The following is a 20095-nucleotide window of genomic DNA, read 5'->3' on the forward strand; positions in this document are numbered from 1 at the left end:
AAAAGGAAAAATGGAAAGAATACCATTAAATCAAGGCAAAATTGCTATTTAAATTTAGAAATACAAGTATAGGATAAAATCCTCAAGTTAGCTAGTATCTACTTGTAAACACATGATGGGCCCAAGAGTTAATAATAAAAAACTGCAATGAGCCCAATTTCTAAAGAAAAAAATAAGCAAGAGCATGAAGAAGTAAGTGAAATGTCATTGGAGAAAATGAAAACAAAGGACTCTTCACCAGAAGAACAAACTGAAAGTCTACAGTAAGGTCACTCCTTGGTTGCCAATCAAGTTTATTGTGGCAGGACACGTAATTTTAAAATGTACAAAAGAAAAGAGCCCAAATATCAACATTTATGTTTACTCTTATCAGATTAGTACAGACTTGTAGCTTGTGTCAGAAATTTAAAAGGTATATTCATAAACAATTAGATCATTAATCCAATGGTATGTGTCAAAATTAAAAGAGGTAAATTTGCATATGTAAAATTGAATTTTTGAAGGAGGCATTTTTTTCCTTTTTGGATATTTAAAAGAGAAATCCAGTAATAACCAATGCAATCGGGTAGTTTCATACTCGTAAGGTCATTTTGAAGGTACCCCGCTAAATCACAAAAGAATTTTAGATGAGTGATGTCCAAACAAACAACAGAAATGACGACATATGCAGCACAGAGGAACACGTCACAATGAAAGGAGAAAGCTACGAAAAGCGAAACAAGTCTGTACCACATGAAGTTGCTATTACTGTGGCACTGATTTCAGGTGATATCCAATTAAAAGAGGTGAAGCAGAATTTGTTTTTGGCAATACACCTGCAGCATATTTATTCTGCATACAAGTTGTATGCCTGATTATTTTCCTGCACAGTTTGCTTTTCTGCCTCAATGTGAATGACAGAAGCTCTAATGATTTTTCAGTACTGATCTGACAGCTGGTTCATGGGACCACACTGATAAATGGAATTTATCAGCCATTCAGGTCATTCTTACTTGATGAAGGGTCTGTTATCCTCATAGCTAAAGAATGCATAGACATAAAGACAAGAACACCAACATTAGCATTTTATGACAAAGATTTCATATGAAAAATATTCTCCTGGTCCCCAAAGGCCTCTGTACCCCACCTCCCTACAAGGCATCATAGCCTTCCCTCTGCATCCAGAAGGTAAATCCTAAAATGACCATGAGAACTTACATAACAAGGAATAAAATCAATTTTACAATACTGCAATAGCCCTTATGAGACTAAAAAATTCCATTTTTTCATCATGTGCTCATATTACTTGTGACTTGACATAGACATTTATTTCTTAGAGATCGCATTTCTCTAGAGAATGAGAAATCTTATGAGCAATCTGGAAAAGGCTTGGGGGCATACTTAGAATGACAGACTCCTTGTCACCTAAAGGTATCCTTATTCTGTAATATTAGTAGGTAAGATTACTTAATTATGGACAGTACATCTCTAAGTAATTTTAACTTGCAGATGACTGATCTGAGATAAAACTGAACACTATAGCCCTTTGAAAATAATCAATCCTGACCACTTTAATATTCTTTCTGTTAGTGTATTAAGAAAAAAATCTGAATATTTTTTTTCTAGTAATAGGAGCAAACATACAGCACCCATTCATGATCACTTATGTTAACTAATTTGTTTTGTATCATTCTGATAAAGTAAGATCCCAGTGCCAAATTAGTAAAGATTAAGTTAGGGAACATTTCAGATCATCCTTTTGTAAACAGTCTGTTCAGTGAATTGTGACAGAATAGAAAAGAGAAACTCTTGCTCTTTTCTCATGCTAGGGGCAATCGTTTCCAGTATTACGCATACACAAATAAAGCCCTTGGGCCCCAACTGTGATCCATTTTTGATTAAAGAGAACAACTGATGGGAAACCTCGCTTCTCCAAAATGATGACAGAATAAAGAATGGAGTAAGATCCTGGGATTTAAAGCCAGTTTGTTTGGAAATTAATCCTAGATCAGCCACTTAACCAGTTATTTGATCTCAGGCAAAAATTAACTAACCTGTGGTTGTGTCAGTTTATATATCTATGAAATGGTAATAATCATACATAGGTTTCTTGTAATTATGGAATTATATATTATATATAAAGTTCTCAGAATGGTGCCTGGTATGTATTGTGTACAGTAAATATATTGTTACCATTAGACTATTTAAAGCTCGAGTAAAGTCACACTGAAAATACAGAATCTCTCACCCAAAGAATAAAACACCAAATAATAGACGTTGAGTAGTCAAATTCACTTGAGGACATTTCAGGAGCAATATTATGCAGTAAAATAGATGCGGCGGAAATAAGTTTGTAAATGGAGCAGGGAATGACTAACTGTGCGGTCTAATATGGTGACTACTGGCCACATGGGTTTATTTAAATTTAAATTCTTTAAAATGAAATAAAGCTTAAAATTCAATTCCTTAGTCACACTAGTCAGATTATAAGCACTCAAAAGCTTCAGTAGCTGCCATATTGAACAGTGCAGTTTTAGAACATTTCTGTGTTCACAGAAATTTCTATTGGACATTGCTGGACTAAGACATTCAAAGAAGGTTTTAAGCCAGAAAATGGAATTCCAAGTGATATTTAAATAATGCCATGGATATGTGAAAGGTAAAGAGTGAAGAATTTCTTAGAATTGATTGTTTTTAATAGTTGTAAACTGTTCCTACAAAGAAAATCTTGTACTTAGGTTAATATTGAAATGTTATAGAACATAATACTATGAGACTTATCCCATTATATGCATTCCCACTGCATCCATATATTCCACCTGTAATTCCAAGGTTATGATTGGAATAACTATTTCTACCTTCATCTGTATAGTGGAACGTCAAGTAAAGAAAATTTCAGAGGCTGGCATATAGGAATATATGCAAATACACTGTATGAAATTGTACTGAGCTATCTAAACGTTTCAAAAAATAAAATACAAAACTTGCACTGTAATCGCTGGAGTGAGATGTTTTCCCATTAATGGGAAATATCAAAACAGGGTACAATTCAGCAGTTTTTGTTGGCAATTGTGGGAAAGCACCAGTTGTTCCACTCAATAACCCAGATTGTAATCCCAGCTTCACTTACAGTTAGCTACAGCCATGCATTTAAGTAGTGTCCACTGGGAGGCGAACAGAAGCGAATTGTGGCATTTCTGGGTCTTGCCAATTAAAGGATTGCAGTCGGGCTTCCCTTGACTATTTTTTCCTCCCCCCCCCCCCGACCTTTGCTAGGAGAAAATGACAGGAGAGCCTCAGATTCAGAAATGGAAGCTGTTTACTGATGTGGAGCTGGCGTATTAGATTTAGACCACTTTTAAACAACAAATTTAGGCCACTATATTTTAGAGTATTCTTTTAACTGGGGCTTAGCCTGTGCAATAACTGATAAAGCATTTAATTTGTATATTTTAGCTATAAGAATTACCAGTTCATATTGAATATGAAATCCATGCTCACAAAGAACCATTCATTATTTCTAGAATATAATAAATAATATACAATAATTCAAAATCTAAAGAACACTGAGGATTACCTAAAATATATCAGCGCTTTCCATCATTTTGTCAGATATTCTGTTGGCTTAGAGGATCTAGTTTAATAATGTCTTTCTACTAAATTCAAGTTAAATTGATCATAATGTTGCCACCATTTATGGTGGCAAAACTGTATGCTATTGATTCATCTTTTTATTTATCTACAAAACTAGTCTCTAAAGCTCAATAATTTTCATTCTGATTTACCAATGAAAGTCTATTGAAATAAAGTCTCATTCCTTGCTGTATGACGAAAACAATTTCAGTGCAGTTATCTTAAGATTTTATAAAAATATGGACACAAAGGCCTAACATGCTCTTGGCAGATGTTAACAGGAATTTTCAGGTTACCTTATAATTTCTAAGTGGTGACTTTCTGAAAATGAAGTAAAATGTCTTGTACATACAATTTTTAAGAAACAAAAAGAAACCCTCTTTTCTTTAGCAAATATATTTTTTTGCCAAACATTTTAGTTTATTATTTTATTCAACTAACATCTAAAATTAAAAGCTTTAAATATTAATGTCATAAAATTATCTTAAACTGTGATCATTAGAATCAATATCAGAATCAAATTTTTATGGGTCTTTGCACAGATTGACAATAATTATGCATATATTTATGTATTCTATAACAATTTCAAAGCCCACAAAAGGGCTATTAAAATCTAGCCCCATGGAAACAACTCAGAATACATCTTCAGGAAAACTGATTTCTTAGCCAAAATATTAACTGAAACATACTAATACTGTGATATTAAGATTCATAATACAGAATATCAGTATAGGCAGATAATGAAAGGATAGAAATAATGTGAATGAGTCAAGTTAATTGTAGGATATTTTTTCACAATTTTAAGAGTTCAAAAGAGAACGTTGTTTTGGGAGATATTTTTTGAAGGAAATATCTAAAATTCAAGATATAAGGAAGATAGATTAGTTAAATAATTTAGAACTTTCCCTTCTATTATATTTACATATAGAATTTTTGTTGTTGTTGTTTTAAGTAGTGGGATGGGTAATGTTTGGTGTGAAGGAAGATGGAGTGATGGGAGGTGTATTTGAGAATTTAATCCCCATGCCAAAAGATCTGATCATTAATTAAGTCACAGCAGGTAAAGGAAAATGAATGGCTTAGGCAGAATTGTAGATAGCATCCACATTCATCCCACTCATCCTATCAGGATGAATGCATTCTGGGTTGCTTGGGTGACTCAGTTGGTTAAGCGGCCAACTTCGACTCAGCTCATGATCTCACAGTTCTTGAGTTAGAGCCCCACACAGGGCTCTCTGTTGTCAGCATGGAGCCTGCTTCAGATCCTGTCCCCCACCTCTCTCTTTGTCCCTTCCTTGCTCACACCCTCTCTCCCCAAATAAATAAACATAAAAAAAAAGATGAATGCATTCTGGGATCCTCTGGAATTGAGTAGTTTGCTAATTGTTGTTGGTAATTGAGCTGTATGTTTAATAGTGAGAAAGAGAGCTATCAAAGTGTAGATAGATATCCTGATTAGTATCCCAATATTTCCACATTCAGTATGCAGCTAAATTTACTTTCTCTGGTGTGAAACTAATTGTATCAAAGGAATAAAGACATTTCCCCTTGAATTTGGTTTAGGTTACCATAGCAATGAGAAAGGTATTGTCAGTGAATTTCTTATATAAATATGTATCTTATATAAAGTGTATTCTTCATTCTTCATTGAAGAAAAAATAAAAAGCTAACAAATACTTCTGTGTCTGTATGATAAGCAGGTTTTCTACTGTTCTTTAATCAGTTCCCAACTGAGGACTAAGAAGGATTCAGTTACCCACATTCTAAAAGGATCTGGCAACAACCCACACTAATGGACTTCAGGTAGAAGTAATCTTTGAGACACTGGTTTGCCAAACTACCAATCCGGGGTTCCCCAGTCTTTACAACTGGAATCATAGAGACAGGGTCTTTTAGGACTATAATGTTCACAGACTACAGGAAGCAGTGGAAAGAAAAAGGAAAGTAACACCTTTACTTGTACTAATTCCCCAGCAACAAATCTTAGCAGACAATGGGAATGTTTTAAATGGGATATATTTTTCGAGTTTTAAATTGATCAGACATTTAAACACCAGAATAGCCTGGTCAAGTAGCCACATCTAAGACAGCATTTAGAGATCTGCTACCCAGTGGTTAAGGAATATTTAAGATAGCATGACTCAGAGAGTAGTGATCAGAGCAAAATCTAAATATTTCATGTTTCTACCTCACTCTGTTAAAAATGCTTAACCAATTAGTAACAGGACAAAATTGTGACTGTTTTATATTTCTTTCAAATGTATTTTATATATCAGGACTATACTATCCGAGAATTATATTCATTTCTCTCTCTTAACCACTACAGGAAAATTAAAGAAAAGTCATTTAGAATATAATTCAACATTTCTGAGTAAGATATGAAAAATGTTTCATTATGGTCATATGTTTAAATCACTAAGTATTAAAGACATTAAAAATTCTTAGAAAAATATGAAAGTCATATAACATCAATGTAGAAATTATCAACGGCAGAGAAGATGATTGTATTTCAACTATGGATTTTATTGCAATGACAGTATTACTATTAAAAGCTATATTGCTACATTTTGTTCATACAAAATTTATTAAGAGGAGAATGAAATGAACCAAATAAATAAAATAAATAGCTTAGAATATATCATGAACACTTTCATTCCCATGAATCAATGTCCCTATAATAAAGCATACACCAATATTAAATTTTTAATCACAGATTTCACACTGCTGATGAATTGGGTAAGTCTGAAATTAAGCAGAATTGAGTATAATAAATCAGGATCAATAAATATTAAATCAATGACTGATAAAACTTTAATTATATTATCTTTACAACTCAATGTTATGCAAATTTTTACAACCCAATATAATATGGTTAAAGAATTAATTTATATATGAAAGAAATTAAGGATATCAATTACGAGAATGAATAATGAGCATATATTGTACATAGCTACAATTTTATTACAATTCAGTGTCTCCATCTACCAGGTTTATAAAAAATGACTTGGTCATTTATGGTCATTTATGATTCATGCAAATAAGATACCAAATTTTGGAATCTTATGCTGAGAGCAAATAATATCGCCCTATGATAATGTATTAATTTTAATGTATAGAAGATAGTATAGGTAGTTTTTCCCACTATCCTATGAAACCTGTCATAAACTCAGATGGTCTAAAGCAATGAAGGAGTTACATTAATTTATATGTAAATTTTTTGAGTGTTTCTACACCCCAAAAGTAATCTCTCTTGGACTTGTCTTTTTTTCCCTAAAGTTTACTTATTTTTTTAAGCAATATCTACATCCCGTGTGGGGCTTGAATTCACCATCCCGAGATCAAGAGTTGCATGCTCTTCTGACTGACTTAGTCACGTGTCTCTCTCTTAGGTTTTTCTGATCCCTTACAACACATCTTGCTAACAGATGCGCAACATAAACTGAGACAAAGCACAGATGCTCACAGATACAATTCAAAGCTATGGTGACTTGATGCTGAGATGCTGAGTGTAGTTCCCAGGGAAGGAGCTTGGCAGCACCGCTCTTGTTGCTCAGGATGTGCACTGCTTCTATAACAGCTCGCTGCATAACAAACACTGAGCGCTAGTTTTGCTTTTCACCTTTTTTTTCCCCATAAAACGAATATCCTGTTCAGATTTTTTCAATTAGCAAAAACAGCTACCAATGTAGGTCTTTTGCAAAAATGAAATAGATTAGCAAAAACTTTTGAAAATAGGGGGATACCTGTATATCATAGTAACTGAAAGCTTGGATTTGTGAACCATCTTGGCCTGAGTTTGAAAGCCAGCTGAGACTTTTACTAACTCTGCAAACTTGGGCTAATTATATAACTTCTCTGATCCTCACATTCCTCATCTGTGAAATATGGATGAATACACAAATTTTTCCCCATCTTCCCCCCATGTTGTGTATATTAAATAAAAGGGCTTCGTTGGCAGTCTTCAACACACACAAAAATATGCAAATTTACAAAATTTTAATTTACAAAAGTACCATATAAATATTTGCTATTATAATTACTGCTGTATACTGACCTTCTGACTTCAAAAAAGGGGTCAAGGGAAAAATACAAACACAGTGCTACATTAGGTTTCCTTTTAAGTGTTTTGGAAATTCATATATTAAGTAGAAATCCAAAGGGGAAAAGGGAGTCACTGACTCTTTTTGAAATGATCCTTGGTTTTACCTTTAAAAAGCCTCAGTTTATACAATGTTTCATTGAAAATTTTCTTTGGGCATAGTAAATGCTGTGAATTTTTACATTCTCATTTGAAATGGTGTATATCTGGATTCCTAATGAACATTAAAGTCAAATCCCAGAGTTCTCTGAATTAGATGAGAAAGCTAAATTTAATTCATAAACATGGTGTATCCTCAGTGTCGAAAAGTGCACTGAGGAACCACAATGTCCATTAAATGAAATCATTTGAATATACAGAATAAAAGACATAAAATCACATGTGAAATGTTCATAAAAACTCATTAAGAGATATCTGTTCTAAAATAGGGCTTCACTAATATTTTGATGACTTTTTTGAAAATTTTAAATCATGAATAGGAAAAGATGAGATAAATGCTATCTATATAAAAAGAAATTTGTGTTTCTTTTTGATATGTTTTATCTTGTAATCAGTGAAAAATGTGGCTTTAGTCCATAATATCTCAAAATCCATAAAGTAATAACTACAAGTTGAAATATCTTCTTTATTGATACTTATAATTAAAACCATAATGTTTACTGTTCATTGTCTGAGGGCCAGTGTTTTTTAGACTCCCACAGAGTTTTAGAATTTTCTGTTTCTTCAGAACATGTGATTACTGGGCTGGTAAAATTTGGTCACTGCAATACAAGGAGATGAAGTTCTTTAAAGAATATACTACATACTTTCAGGATTTCTTTTTTTCAACTTAGAAGATGCACAAACTTTTAAGTTAAGTAAAATAACTCAGGGAATTAATAACTTTTTTTGTATTCATGCCAAATGTGTTTTGACAAGTTGAATTGCTATTATACTCTTTCTCATGCCATATGGTATCATCACCTCTTGTTGCAACAACTTGTGATAGAAACATTCATCATACCCCTTCTGTGAATAAACACCTTATTATAAACTGCTTGTAAGAACAACTAAAACATAAAAAAAAGCACAACCGAGTATTTAAAACATGTCTGTACTTACTAAAGATTCCAATAAATGGAACCAAGGGAGGCACTGAAATACAACAGAAAGCAGACAAGTTTTATTTAATTGTGGACAAGTAAGGTAACCTTCATAAGCTTTAGTTTACTCACCACCACAATGAGTAAAATAATCTTGCTAGGATCTTTTCGGGGTTAAATGGAACCAAGGAAAGAATAGCCTATGGCTCTTAGGTTATCAGCTGGTATAAGCTATTGAAAAGCACTCTGAATTCTTGAATTTTTCATTCATAGGAACAGTGAAGGTCTGTTGGTAAAGAATTTGAAGAAGTTGCCCCCACACAGATAGGGCATAAGAACTAATTCCTTGGACAGTGAGTAGGCCTAATTAATGATCCAATATTTCTACTACATCCTACTTTTAATAAGATGTTGTTATTTACAATTAAATTTGTTACTGGGAATCTAATCTTGAAATTATGTCAATGAAGAAAAAAATTAAGCAATATAATAAGTAAATCCAATTTTGTAGATATATAAAAAGCTCCAAATAGCAAAGTTAACAAATTTTAACTCAATCACATTTCAGGCCAAAGGGCAGCCTCAATAAAGTACTAAGAATCAATATTAATCAGAAGGTATTCTCTGATGATAATGAAATCAAATTAGAAGTCAATTACTAATAAAATATGCATACATACACATGAGCAATTATCTATCTGTTGCTACTTCCAAAAATTCTTCAAGCCCCCCAAAACATTTTACAAATAAATTCTATCTAATATTCAAGTAATAAATAATTCTTTTCTTGCAAAGGTTAGGCCTAAAAAGAAAAGAAGAAAAACTTTATGAGACTACTATAACTTAGCAAGTAAGGAAAGTTTAAGAGAATAAAAAACAAATTATAACAATGTTTTACTTAAGAACTTTACATAAAAATCCTAAATAAGCTATTAAATAGCAACATCTAATGGTACATAAACATCATGATCAATTACGATTTATCTCAGAAGGGTAAGGAATACATTAAAAGAATTTAAAAGCTAATTCTGGAAAATATATGGAAGACTAATAAAAGTCTATGAGTAGCTAAGGCAATTCTGAAAGACACAATCAAAATGGGAAGTCTGACTAGAACAGATATTAAGCAAGTTCTGGTAATAACATGGTGCTAGTAGAGGAACAAAGTGTACTCCATGGAACAGAAGAGAGAGCACAGAAACAAAGCTTTGATACAGGATAGTGTGGCAGCACAAATCTGATGGGAAAAGATGGATTATTTAGCAAATGATGTTGGAAATTTGGCTCCCTAGAGAAAGAATTCCAAATGTCCTCCAAAGACTACAAAGGCACACACTGTAGAGGGAAAAGGTAACTGTTTAAAAGTATGTATCTCTTTATAACAAAGACAAATTAATAAAGACAGGACCCACTGGGCAGAGACATAACAATGGCAAAAGCATTCAAATTGTGTATCAGCAAGTGAAAGAAAAAGTGTACAGGAAAGATAATAGGAAAAATAGGAAAACATTAAAACTTGTTATAACAAAAATAAAAACAAAAACAAAAAAACAGAGGGGCGCCTGGGTGGCTCAGTTGGGTCAGCATTCAACTTCAGCTCAGGTCATGATCTCTCGGTTCATGAGTTTGAGCCCCAGCTCAGAGCCTGGAACCTGCTTAGGATTCTATGTCTCCCTCTCTCTGTGCCCCTCCCCCACGCAGGCTTTGTCTCTCTCTGTCTCTGTCTCTGTCTCTCAAAAATAAACAATAAAAACATTAAAAAATAGAAAATTTAGCAGGAACAAATGGGCATAAATATTTTACTAATAGGGTTCCTCTGAGTATTACTAAAGATGTTACATATGTGCTGTTTCATTATATTGTACTAATGAAAGTTACTGAATGGAAGATCTGACAATTTTAGAAACCTTTGTGCAGCTAATTGAATAGAATGTGGCAAATTCAAAGAAGGCAGAAAAATTATATTTTTGACTTACATCTTGGTAGAAGTAATATATTACTATCCAATGATGTCAATACTTTTGCTGATAACTTATTACCTTCTATGCTCAAGGCTTGTTTTTTTTTTTTTTGATCTCATAATTAAGCAGTTTTAAATTACAACCTTAAACTATCAATCTTCAGTTCTGGAACTGAGAGGACTTTTCTATTAGCACATTGAAGGATCTGATTGAAAATGTTAACGTCCACAGAAAATATTCCAGAGTATTCTAAAATGCATGCTCAAATAGCACATTTATAAAAGTTCCAGAGACTTTGATGACAGACCTTATTTAAAATACACAATTGTATGTAGTGGAAAAATCCAACAATTGGGACTCAGTCAAGAGAAAATTAGATTAGGAAATTTTCAAGTGCAGACTGAGAAGCTCAAGACACAACATCCTACAATACTGTCTGCACATTTTAATTACACATTCAATGATTTAATACATAATCCTTTATTTAAAGTAACTACAATTTATATGCTTTCACCACTTTTTAAAATGAGGTAAAGAAAAAAAATTATCATTTTAAAACACGGTAGCACTCCTGTAAGAAAGCACTCCTGGAAATAGGAAAATGAGAAAAGTTGAAGTCTGAAAGAGTTGTTATTATCTTATTCCCTTATTGTTGTTTTTACTTAAATGAGAGGTACACCCCTGCAATTAGGGGAAACTGAAATGCACTCAGACTATGTTGGTAAGACTTTCAGTCCATCTGTGTAGTCTACAAACCCTTGTGATGATTAATATGCCAATCAGTGATCATTTATTTATTTTCTTTAATCATAGAGCATTTTTGTCTCCTTTTATAATTTGGAATATATTTACGTAGTTTGAGCTGTGATTCTTAAGACTTATGTATCTATTTTCTAGAATTTTGGGAGAATATGTATTTATCTAAAGGCAGAGTATAAGCAGCATTGTCACCCATCCAGGGACTTTTCTATCACCAGTTGATACTGGATAGGGACTCTATTGCTCAAGATGGTAACTGCCTGCAAAAAGATAGTAAGTAATGAATTTGGACAACAAAAAATGGTTACAGGCTTATTACTTCCATTTATTTTTTGGGGGGGTATATCTGTTAATCCAATCCAACTTTCCACCATTTCCCTTCCTCTCCCCACATTCCATCCTGTCCTTTGGAACTCACAGTCAAATATCAACCAATCCCCCTCTATACTAAACTTCATCTCTAGGTGTTTCTATAACCTTCATGCTTTAAGTGAAATTCTCCCCTGAGGACAGCACTTTCCCCGAAGACCACACAAACTCAAATATTTGTTCTCTCACAACCTTTTGGCAGTAGAAGTGCCATGGCGAGACCATGATTTCTCCTCCAAACTCCCAGCTCCTTTGAGGTTTTTACCATCAGATGTTTATTACCACTTCAGACCTCCCATTTTTCCTACTCTTCACTTTTTTGTTTTAAATCACTCCCTTTGTGTTCATACTTTCCTCCATGGCTAACCTTGATCCTATGACTTCTTACTTTCTTACCTCCTCTTTCACCTTTAATGATTCTAAGAAATCCCAACTTTGGATAGGCAGGCATTGTTGGGGGAAAAAATAAAAACACAACCAAAAAAAAAAAACCAGGAAGAAACAAAACAAAAAACACACAACCATGATTACTTAAGACATGCTAAATTCATGACAACACAACAGTGACACTTAACAATGGCTGACATGCCAACTATTCTTTCCTAGCATATATGTTTTTCTACTCTCCATCTTCCTTCAGTGTCAAACTTTCTTGTCATTCTAAGCTCTCAGTTGAATATTGTCACCTATTTGCTTGAAAAAAAAAATGAAAGCAATCTGACATTTGCAAACACACTGGTGCACTGTGCAGACTTCACAATCTCTTGTAGAGCTCCTGAATCTATCCTCTAGCTGCTGCACGCTCAGCTGCTAAAGGCTTACCCCTGTCACCTATGGATGACTGTCCTTGGGCATGAGAGCTATTATGCCACAGAGTCAGAAGTACCTGGGAGTTTACATTCCATTCACACCACACAGGGAGCCTGTGGTCAATTACTAACAGGTGTGAAATTATACAATACCAGCTCCTTTGCCTCAAGGTTGGAAAGTTGCAAAGTATAATTTACACTCCAGTGCTCCCTTTGGCATCTGGGTCAGTCTGAGACTTCACCCAAAATGACAACCTTGCGCGCTTCTCCCTCTTACCTACACTGCTTCCCCTTACTTTCTTACTGATTTCTTCTGAAAGCACTTCCTAAATAAATTGTTTGACTGAATTCTTGATTCAGAGTCTGCTTCTGGGAGAACTCTACCTAGAATACTGACAGAATGTTCCCATCTTCCAACACTAATCAATCAACTGTCTTCAACAGCACCCCCACACACTATCTTTCCTCCTATTATAATGAAAGAAGTGCCTTTGTTCTTATAAAGCCAACATATCTGCTCATCCAGATGCTTCTAAAGAACTGTGCTTCTGGAGTGATTGTGCTCTCTCCTGCTTCATCAATGTCTTCTTCTCTATTGGCTCATTCTCACCAGGAAACATACTCTAATATTCTTTACTTTGAAGAAACAAAAATACCTTCTTCCTAGATCTCAGACACTCTCAGACTCTCAAAGAATCTTAAGCGTTATCTTTTACTGAAAAATTTATCAAGTAATCCATACTTGCTCACTTCTCATTTTCTTAAAAGCTACTCTCTTTAGGCATCTTTCCCCACAAAATTCCACAGTGCCCCTGTCATTGACAGAACCATCGTTAATTTTTTCCATATTATCATATCTGCCCACTCAGAAATATTCTATGGTTGACTACTTCCTTCTATTCTTGGGCTTCCATGACATAATGTTATTACATTTACCTTGTTGACTATACTTTCTGAATCACCTTTCCCAGAACAACATTCTTCTTAGGTGGTTTTATTCAGTAATTCACCCTAAATAACAGTAACTCTGAAATCTCTATTTCTAATTCTGACAAGACTGCTGTGCCATTAAAAATCCTGATAATTGCATTTTCCTTGCATGATTTGACGGTCCATAACTTAAAATACTAATAGAATCACAGGTTTTTAAAGATGGGGCCCTTAGTGATCATGTAATCCAATCACTAGATTTAAAGTTTCATAAGCACATACTCAATATAAAATGATGCTTACTGAAAAGAAAATCATCTCTTTTAAAATGAAACGCAATTTATTTATAGATGTGCAATGTGATCTAACAAGGAATATACAGTAATGGTTAAGGAAATGGACCCTCAGGTCTGACAGTCTGTTGAAATCCTAGTTCTGGCACTAACTAGCTATGAGATCCAAAGGTGAGTTAATTACCCTCTTAGAAACTTAGAAGGTTTATTGCAAAGTTTAAATTTACACATGAGAAGGACTTAGAATTGCGCCTAGCACACAATAAAACTTCAACAAGTTAACTAATTGTCTTATTATTTTGCACAAAATTTCAAATAGAAACGACACATAAAATCTCAAAGTGCTATCTGATCAAGTACAGCAATTACAGTTGATTTAGGGGCAGAACCAGGGAGTAGTGGAATCTATGACTAAATTTTTACTTACAGTATGCGACTGAAAATACACCATAGTATTTAACTTAATATTGCCTACAATATTTTACTTTAAATATCTTCAGGAAGCATTTGAAATGGGTTGATTTGGACTTGGAAGCTAACAGTCTTTCAGCCCAATATTACTTATTCAAAGTTTCCCACAACACATTTTCAAAATCAGTAACTTTTGTTAAATTTTCAGACAAATTTATATATAGTCACCGAACTAAATAAAAATTACAATTTAAAATAATTTGTGTCATTTTAAAGAAAGCTCTGTTAGGAAAAAAAAGTATTTCCAGTTAGTTCTGATTACAGTAACCAAAACAAACTTTTAAAAGCCCAAAAATTATTGTACAAGTGAGATTTCTTGTGTACTTCATTCAGCGTTTGGAAGTACTCATATCTTCTACATAATACTTCAAAGAACTATCCCTTAAATAACGACTGGGTAAAAATTGGCTTTTGTATTGAAAAATAATGATCTGCTTGGAAGTAATCAAAAGTGATTCAAATGCTTTCATTTACATTTGGAATCTACAATTCCAAATTTACTCATTCCTTATATAATTGTTTATAAGCTGAAACTACATTAAAATAATATATTAAAAGTAAATGAAATCATGTTTGTGAGTTTTACCCATAGTACATACGAGTTCATTTTACAAAATAGAATTAAACAAAATATCGGGTGCCTGAATGGTTCAGTCAGTGACTCTGGATTTTGGCTCAGGGCATGATCTCACATCATGAGTTAGAGCCCAGCATCGGGCTCTGTGCTGACTGTGCAAAGCCTGCTTGGGATTCTCTCTCTCTCCCTCTCTCTGTCATTCCCCTGCTCGTGTACTCTCTCTCTCAAAATAAAGAAATGAACTTAAAAAAAAATTAAACAAGATATTGCTAAATATTTTTAACCTTTATTCAAATGTTTAAAATTCAAGGAAAATAAAGAGCAATTATATTTTTAAATGAACAAAAAATATAAACATAGAGGAGGTTAAAAGTTTTTTATCCCCAGAGGTGCCTGGGTGGCTCAGTCTGACTTTGGCTCAGGTCATGATCTCTCATTTCATGAGTTCAAGCCCTGCATTGGACTCCACACTGACAGAGCAGAGCCTGCTTGCTTTTCTCTCTCTCTCTCTGCCTCTCCCCTTCTCTGCTCCTCCTCAATTTGAGTGCACTCTCTGTCTCTTAAAACAAATAAACTTAAGAAAAAATTATCCCCCAATTGTAACTAGATTCTTACATTAATTTTTAAATGATATATATAAAGCAATTTAAAACACTATTTGGAGACAGATGAATTTTACAGTAATTAAATGTTCTCATTTTCAGATTTGATTAAATTTTCATTATGTAGCTTATACACACAGTAGCATATTAATAGAAAATTAGACTTGATTTTTGGAAACTTTTTCAGAAGTTAGAAATATAGGATGACTCAGAAAAATGACATTCTTAGGCTGTTCTATCACTAATATGTTTATGGACATAATTTACGGCAAGCCATTTTCAAGGAAAATTTTGTATGAGTACTATAATATTCACCATACTAACTTCAAAAAAATCAAGATTGCTGTGGTATAACAAAAAAATAAATATTTGGTCTTTGTTCCTGGGGCAGACTTTCTCAAACCCATGAAATCTCTTGAGTGATAACAGTGTCTTTTGTATGCTAATGAATGATGGAGGTGGGCAGAGAGAATAGGAAAGAGTGGAGGTGAGCAGAAGGGACAGGTCTGGAGAAAAAGCCGTGATTAGAGGCTTGGAACTTTCAGCCCCACTCCTACCTACAACTCCACTCCTAGTAAAGGGTGGGGGCCCAGAAATTGAGTTCTATCATTATTGGCCAATGATTTGATCAATCACATCTTTGTAATGAAACCTCCACTAAAACCCCTAACAGATGCTGCAGTTCAAGGAGCTTCTGGGTTGGTGAACACTTTGGAAGGGCTGGAGAGTAGACTCCAGAGAAGCCACGCGAGTTTTACACTGCTGCCAACTCAGTCCCTCACCCTTATGCGTCTTTTTTTTTTTTAATGTTTATTTATTTACGTTAGAGAGAGAGAGAATACAACCAGGGGAGGGAGAGAGAGAGAAGGAGACACAGAATTTTAAGTTTATAACAAGTATATATATTAATATTCATGTTAATATATAAATAGGGAAGTAGAGGATTAAAATAATCTTAGAATAATGTTATAGTTTTCAATGTTATACAACTTTCTTCCCAGGTAGACGAATACTTCTAGACATAATGGGTACTTACTACGTATGAGTCATGATAGTTTACTACATTACTTTAAAGGAAAACATCTGCTGGCCAGTAAGTTAACAGAACTCAGTCATCATTTTATCATATAAAGGAAGAACTGTTTTGTCTATACTCCTTCTTATATAAGACGAACTTTCACTGTACACATAGATCCCATCCCCCTGCCTACTCAAATGTAGAAACCACACAATTCTCCCCTCTTGCCAACATCAACTACTTGTCCATTCTTACCAGATTAAAAGGAAGAGGCTGTAATCTCTATCATGCTGAAAATTAACCAATGGATAAAACACAAACAAAACTCCCTTGATCTTACATTTTCCTTCAGCTACTACATATCTTGGCTCTTATTTACAGAAAAAGATCTGAAAAGAGTTGTGTTTACATGTCATTTTTAACTCCTCTCTTCCTTTTCTCCCCTCAATCCACTCTAATAAGGCATTGTCAATCACTTTGCTAAAACAGCTTTTGTCAAATGCACAGGGATCTCCAGGTGGTCCAGTGATAATGGTTAAGTTCCCACCTTAACTGAAAGGCTTGATTCACCTAGCTTCCAGAATCTCTAGTCCTCTTCCTCTCTCACTGGATGCTTTTTCTAAATCTATTTTGTAGGCTCGAAATTTCTAATATGTCTAAAAGTTAGTGACACGGGGTTATTTATAGTCATTGGTGTTCTTATTTTATTTTACCCAATATCCCTTTATTTTATCCAGTATCATATAGATTTTAAAAAAAATCCACCTTGACCAATTTTCCTAAGATTGCAGCCAGTACCCACACTTCTAGGTCTGAGGAGTGGCCACAGGGAAACTGTTTGTGGGAAGGATAGATGGAGCTTAGTCCTGACTAACATCAATGAGCTACTGAACTGACTCTGGAACCATCTAGTTCTGGATTGTTTGGGCCCATAAATCATCAGTGTCATAATTTAGACCACAATATGGGTCAGCATTTGATACTTACAGCAGGAGCTATCCTAACAGAAACATATGTTCTAGTGACTAGTGAGGGAAACCAGTGTGACTAGAATATCACTATCTTATTACACCATCACATACCACTTTTATATATATAGAATATTATATGATTTGAAAAAAAATATTATATTAATGATATCAAATTATTTATATTAAATATTATATTAAATGATTTGAAAAAAGTATATATATATATGTATATATATATATACACCACATACTTATCACATACCACTTTTACTATTTTACTGCTTTTTTTTCCAAATCATTTCACTCTGCTTAATTTTTAAAGGAGATGTATCGCTGTGACAAACAAAAAAGGATTATTTGGCATTATGGAAAATAATCAATATACAGAAAGTGAAATCAATACTAAACACAATTGGGGGGCCTGGGTGGCTCAGTCGGTTGAGCATCCGACTTCGGCTCAGGTCATGATCTCACGGTTTGTGAGTTCGAGCCCCATGTCAGGCTCTGTGCTGACAGCTCGGAGCCTGGAGCCTGCTTCAGATTCTGTGTCTCCTTCTCTCTCTGCCCCTTCCCCACTTGTGCTCTGTCTCTCTCTGTCTCTCAAAAACAAATAAATATAAATTTTTTAAATAAAATAAACACAATAAAATATAAAACCACTACATGCAAACATAAAATAAAACAGACCTACACAGTGATGAATCCAAACTGAAATCTCCAGGGTTCATTGTCATTGCTCCAACGACCTACTCCACATCGACACTGAGATGTTCAGTCTTTCAAAGTTATGTTGTTGAAAAAACCTCTCTTGACTGACACCTCATGTATTTTTCCTACAGTTTTCCACATCTTAGTAATAACAACTCACCCTCCAGTACCCCAAGCAACAAACTTTGAAATCACGATCCACTCCTTTCTCTTATAGACTATATAAAATAAATTCACAAATTGTTTGTCTTCAAAATAAATCCAAAATTTTAGTACTTCTGATTTATTAAATAAATTAATTAAAAATTAAAAAATATAAATCAAATAAAAGTTCCTATATAAAAATTAAATAAAATCTGTGAATAAGATGGAATACTAATATTATTTACTTATAATTTTCACTCAGACTTCTTCCACTCTTATGAAAATTTGCACTTAACTATTTTTGGGGAAAATGAATCTTATTGACTTCAGAAATGTTGGTTTCATAAAAAAATTCCATTTCCCAAGCTCTTCCAAATTCTGACTGCATACCTCACGTAGGATACAAAGGAAATCTCAGTCTAAGTCACATATAAAAAACAAAAAAACTGCTAATTTTTATGTTTTTTACTATAAAGAAGAACTATTTTTCCCTTAGGTAGGCAGCCTTTCAGGCTTTCTCATCCTTAGAAATGAGAGTCAGTTACTCTCCTAAATTTGATATAATTTTATGTGATTATTTTAGGGAAAAGTGAAACTATTATTTGATCTTACGTATAATGCAGAACAGTTCCAGTGTGCCTACGACAGTCATGCTTCAAACTATTTTCCTCAAATGTCAGCTCTCCCAGTGTATAAAACAGTGATGCATAAACCACCTGGCTTCTAGAAAGATCATATGGGGATTTAAATACACTTTAATGAAAAAAAAAACTTAAGAAAAAAAAGAGAGAAAGAAACCCTTTTACATTTCAGAAAACTTTAAAATGCATGATTCAACGAGACTGGCAACAACACTTGCAGAATGCACACCTTTGTGAATCTGTGGCTGAAATTCATTTTCCAGATAAGTAATTGTGAAATGCTTTTACTGTGGAAATTAACTTACTCAGTAAAAGACTAACGGCTACTTACTACCTTAACTTGTTGGAAACAAATCTAGTGGTGTTATGTCAATACACAGAACTGCACACAGTGTTTTTTAGACTGTTACTCTTCAGAAACACCTGGATCATTTATGATAATGTTATGATGCATTTCCAGGGATCTTGAACCACAGACCAAGGAAGTGGAGGAAGACTGGGAAAAATGAAATAACAGATAGATGATATACCTTTCAGAATTTTCTTGAACATTATTGTATCTTATTATAATCAATAAAATAAATCAATGACTATTTCTACTCTTTCTAGAATGAGAGTGCTTATGGGATATATGGGAATGAGCAGGTTTACCTGATTAAAAAAAAAAAAAAAAGATTTGGTGAAACACATCTTTACTATAGTGTGCTGACCCAGTAATCTTTTTATAAGAGAGGTGACAGTTTTTAAAAACCACATCTCTAAATATTTAAAATTCTTAGAAATTGGTAAAAATTTTCATTGGAATTTAGCAGCATCCGTGGTGAAAGGTAAACTATGAATAAAATCAATTGCTTGGAGATACAAGCTATTTTTTTAAGTCTTCATGGACTATATGGACTATACTGACCTTCCTTGTAAAAAACTTAGTATTTCAACATTTTTATATCACTAGCTAATATTTAGAGAAAAATGAGAAAGTACTAAAACATTTTCATAAAAACTCATCTGGAAACTTTGAAATGGATCAATATTTTTACTAAACACAACTC

General features: G+C 33.6%; 1 protein-coding gene across 29 annotated transcripts in view; it reads right to left on the reverse strand.

Moving 5' to 3' along the window:
• The window catches only part of ADGRL3 (adhesion G protein-coupled receptor L3), an 823449-nt gene that overhangs the window by 52498 nt on the left and 750856 nt on the right, over positions 1 to 20095 (reverse strand). For 17 of the 29 annotated variants that reach the window (XM_045056306.1, XM_045056290.1, XM_045056305.1 and 14 more), the window contains one exon: positions 993 to 1019. The exons of the other annotated variants lie outside the window; for them this stretch is intronic. In XM_045056306.1, coding sequence (XP_044912241.1) covers positions 993 to 1019 — 27 coding nt within the window. The remainder of the gene's footprint in view (positions 1 to 992; positions 1020 to 20095) is intronic. 29 annotated transcript variants of the gene reach the window in all.

The sequence above is a fragment of the Felis catus genome, chromosome B1 (genome assembly GCF_018350175.1).
Source record: "Felis catus isolate Fca126 chromosome B1, F.catus_Fca126_mat1.0, whole genome shotgun sequence".
Lineage (NCBI taxonomy): Eukaryota > Metazoa > Chordata > Mammalia > Carnivora > Felidae > Felis > Felis catus.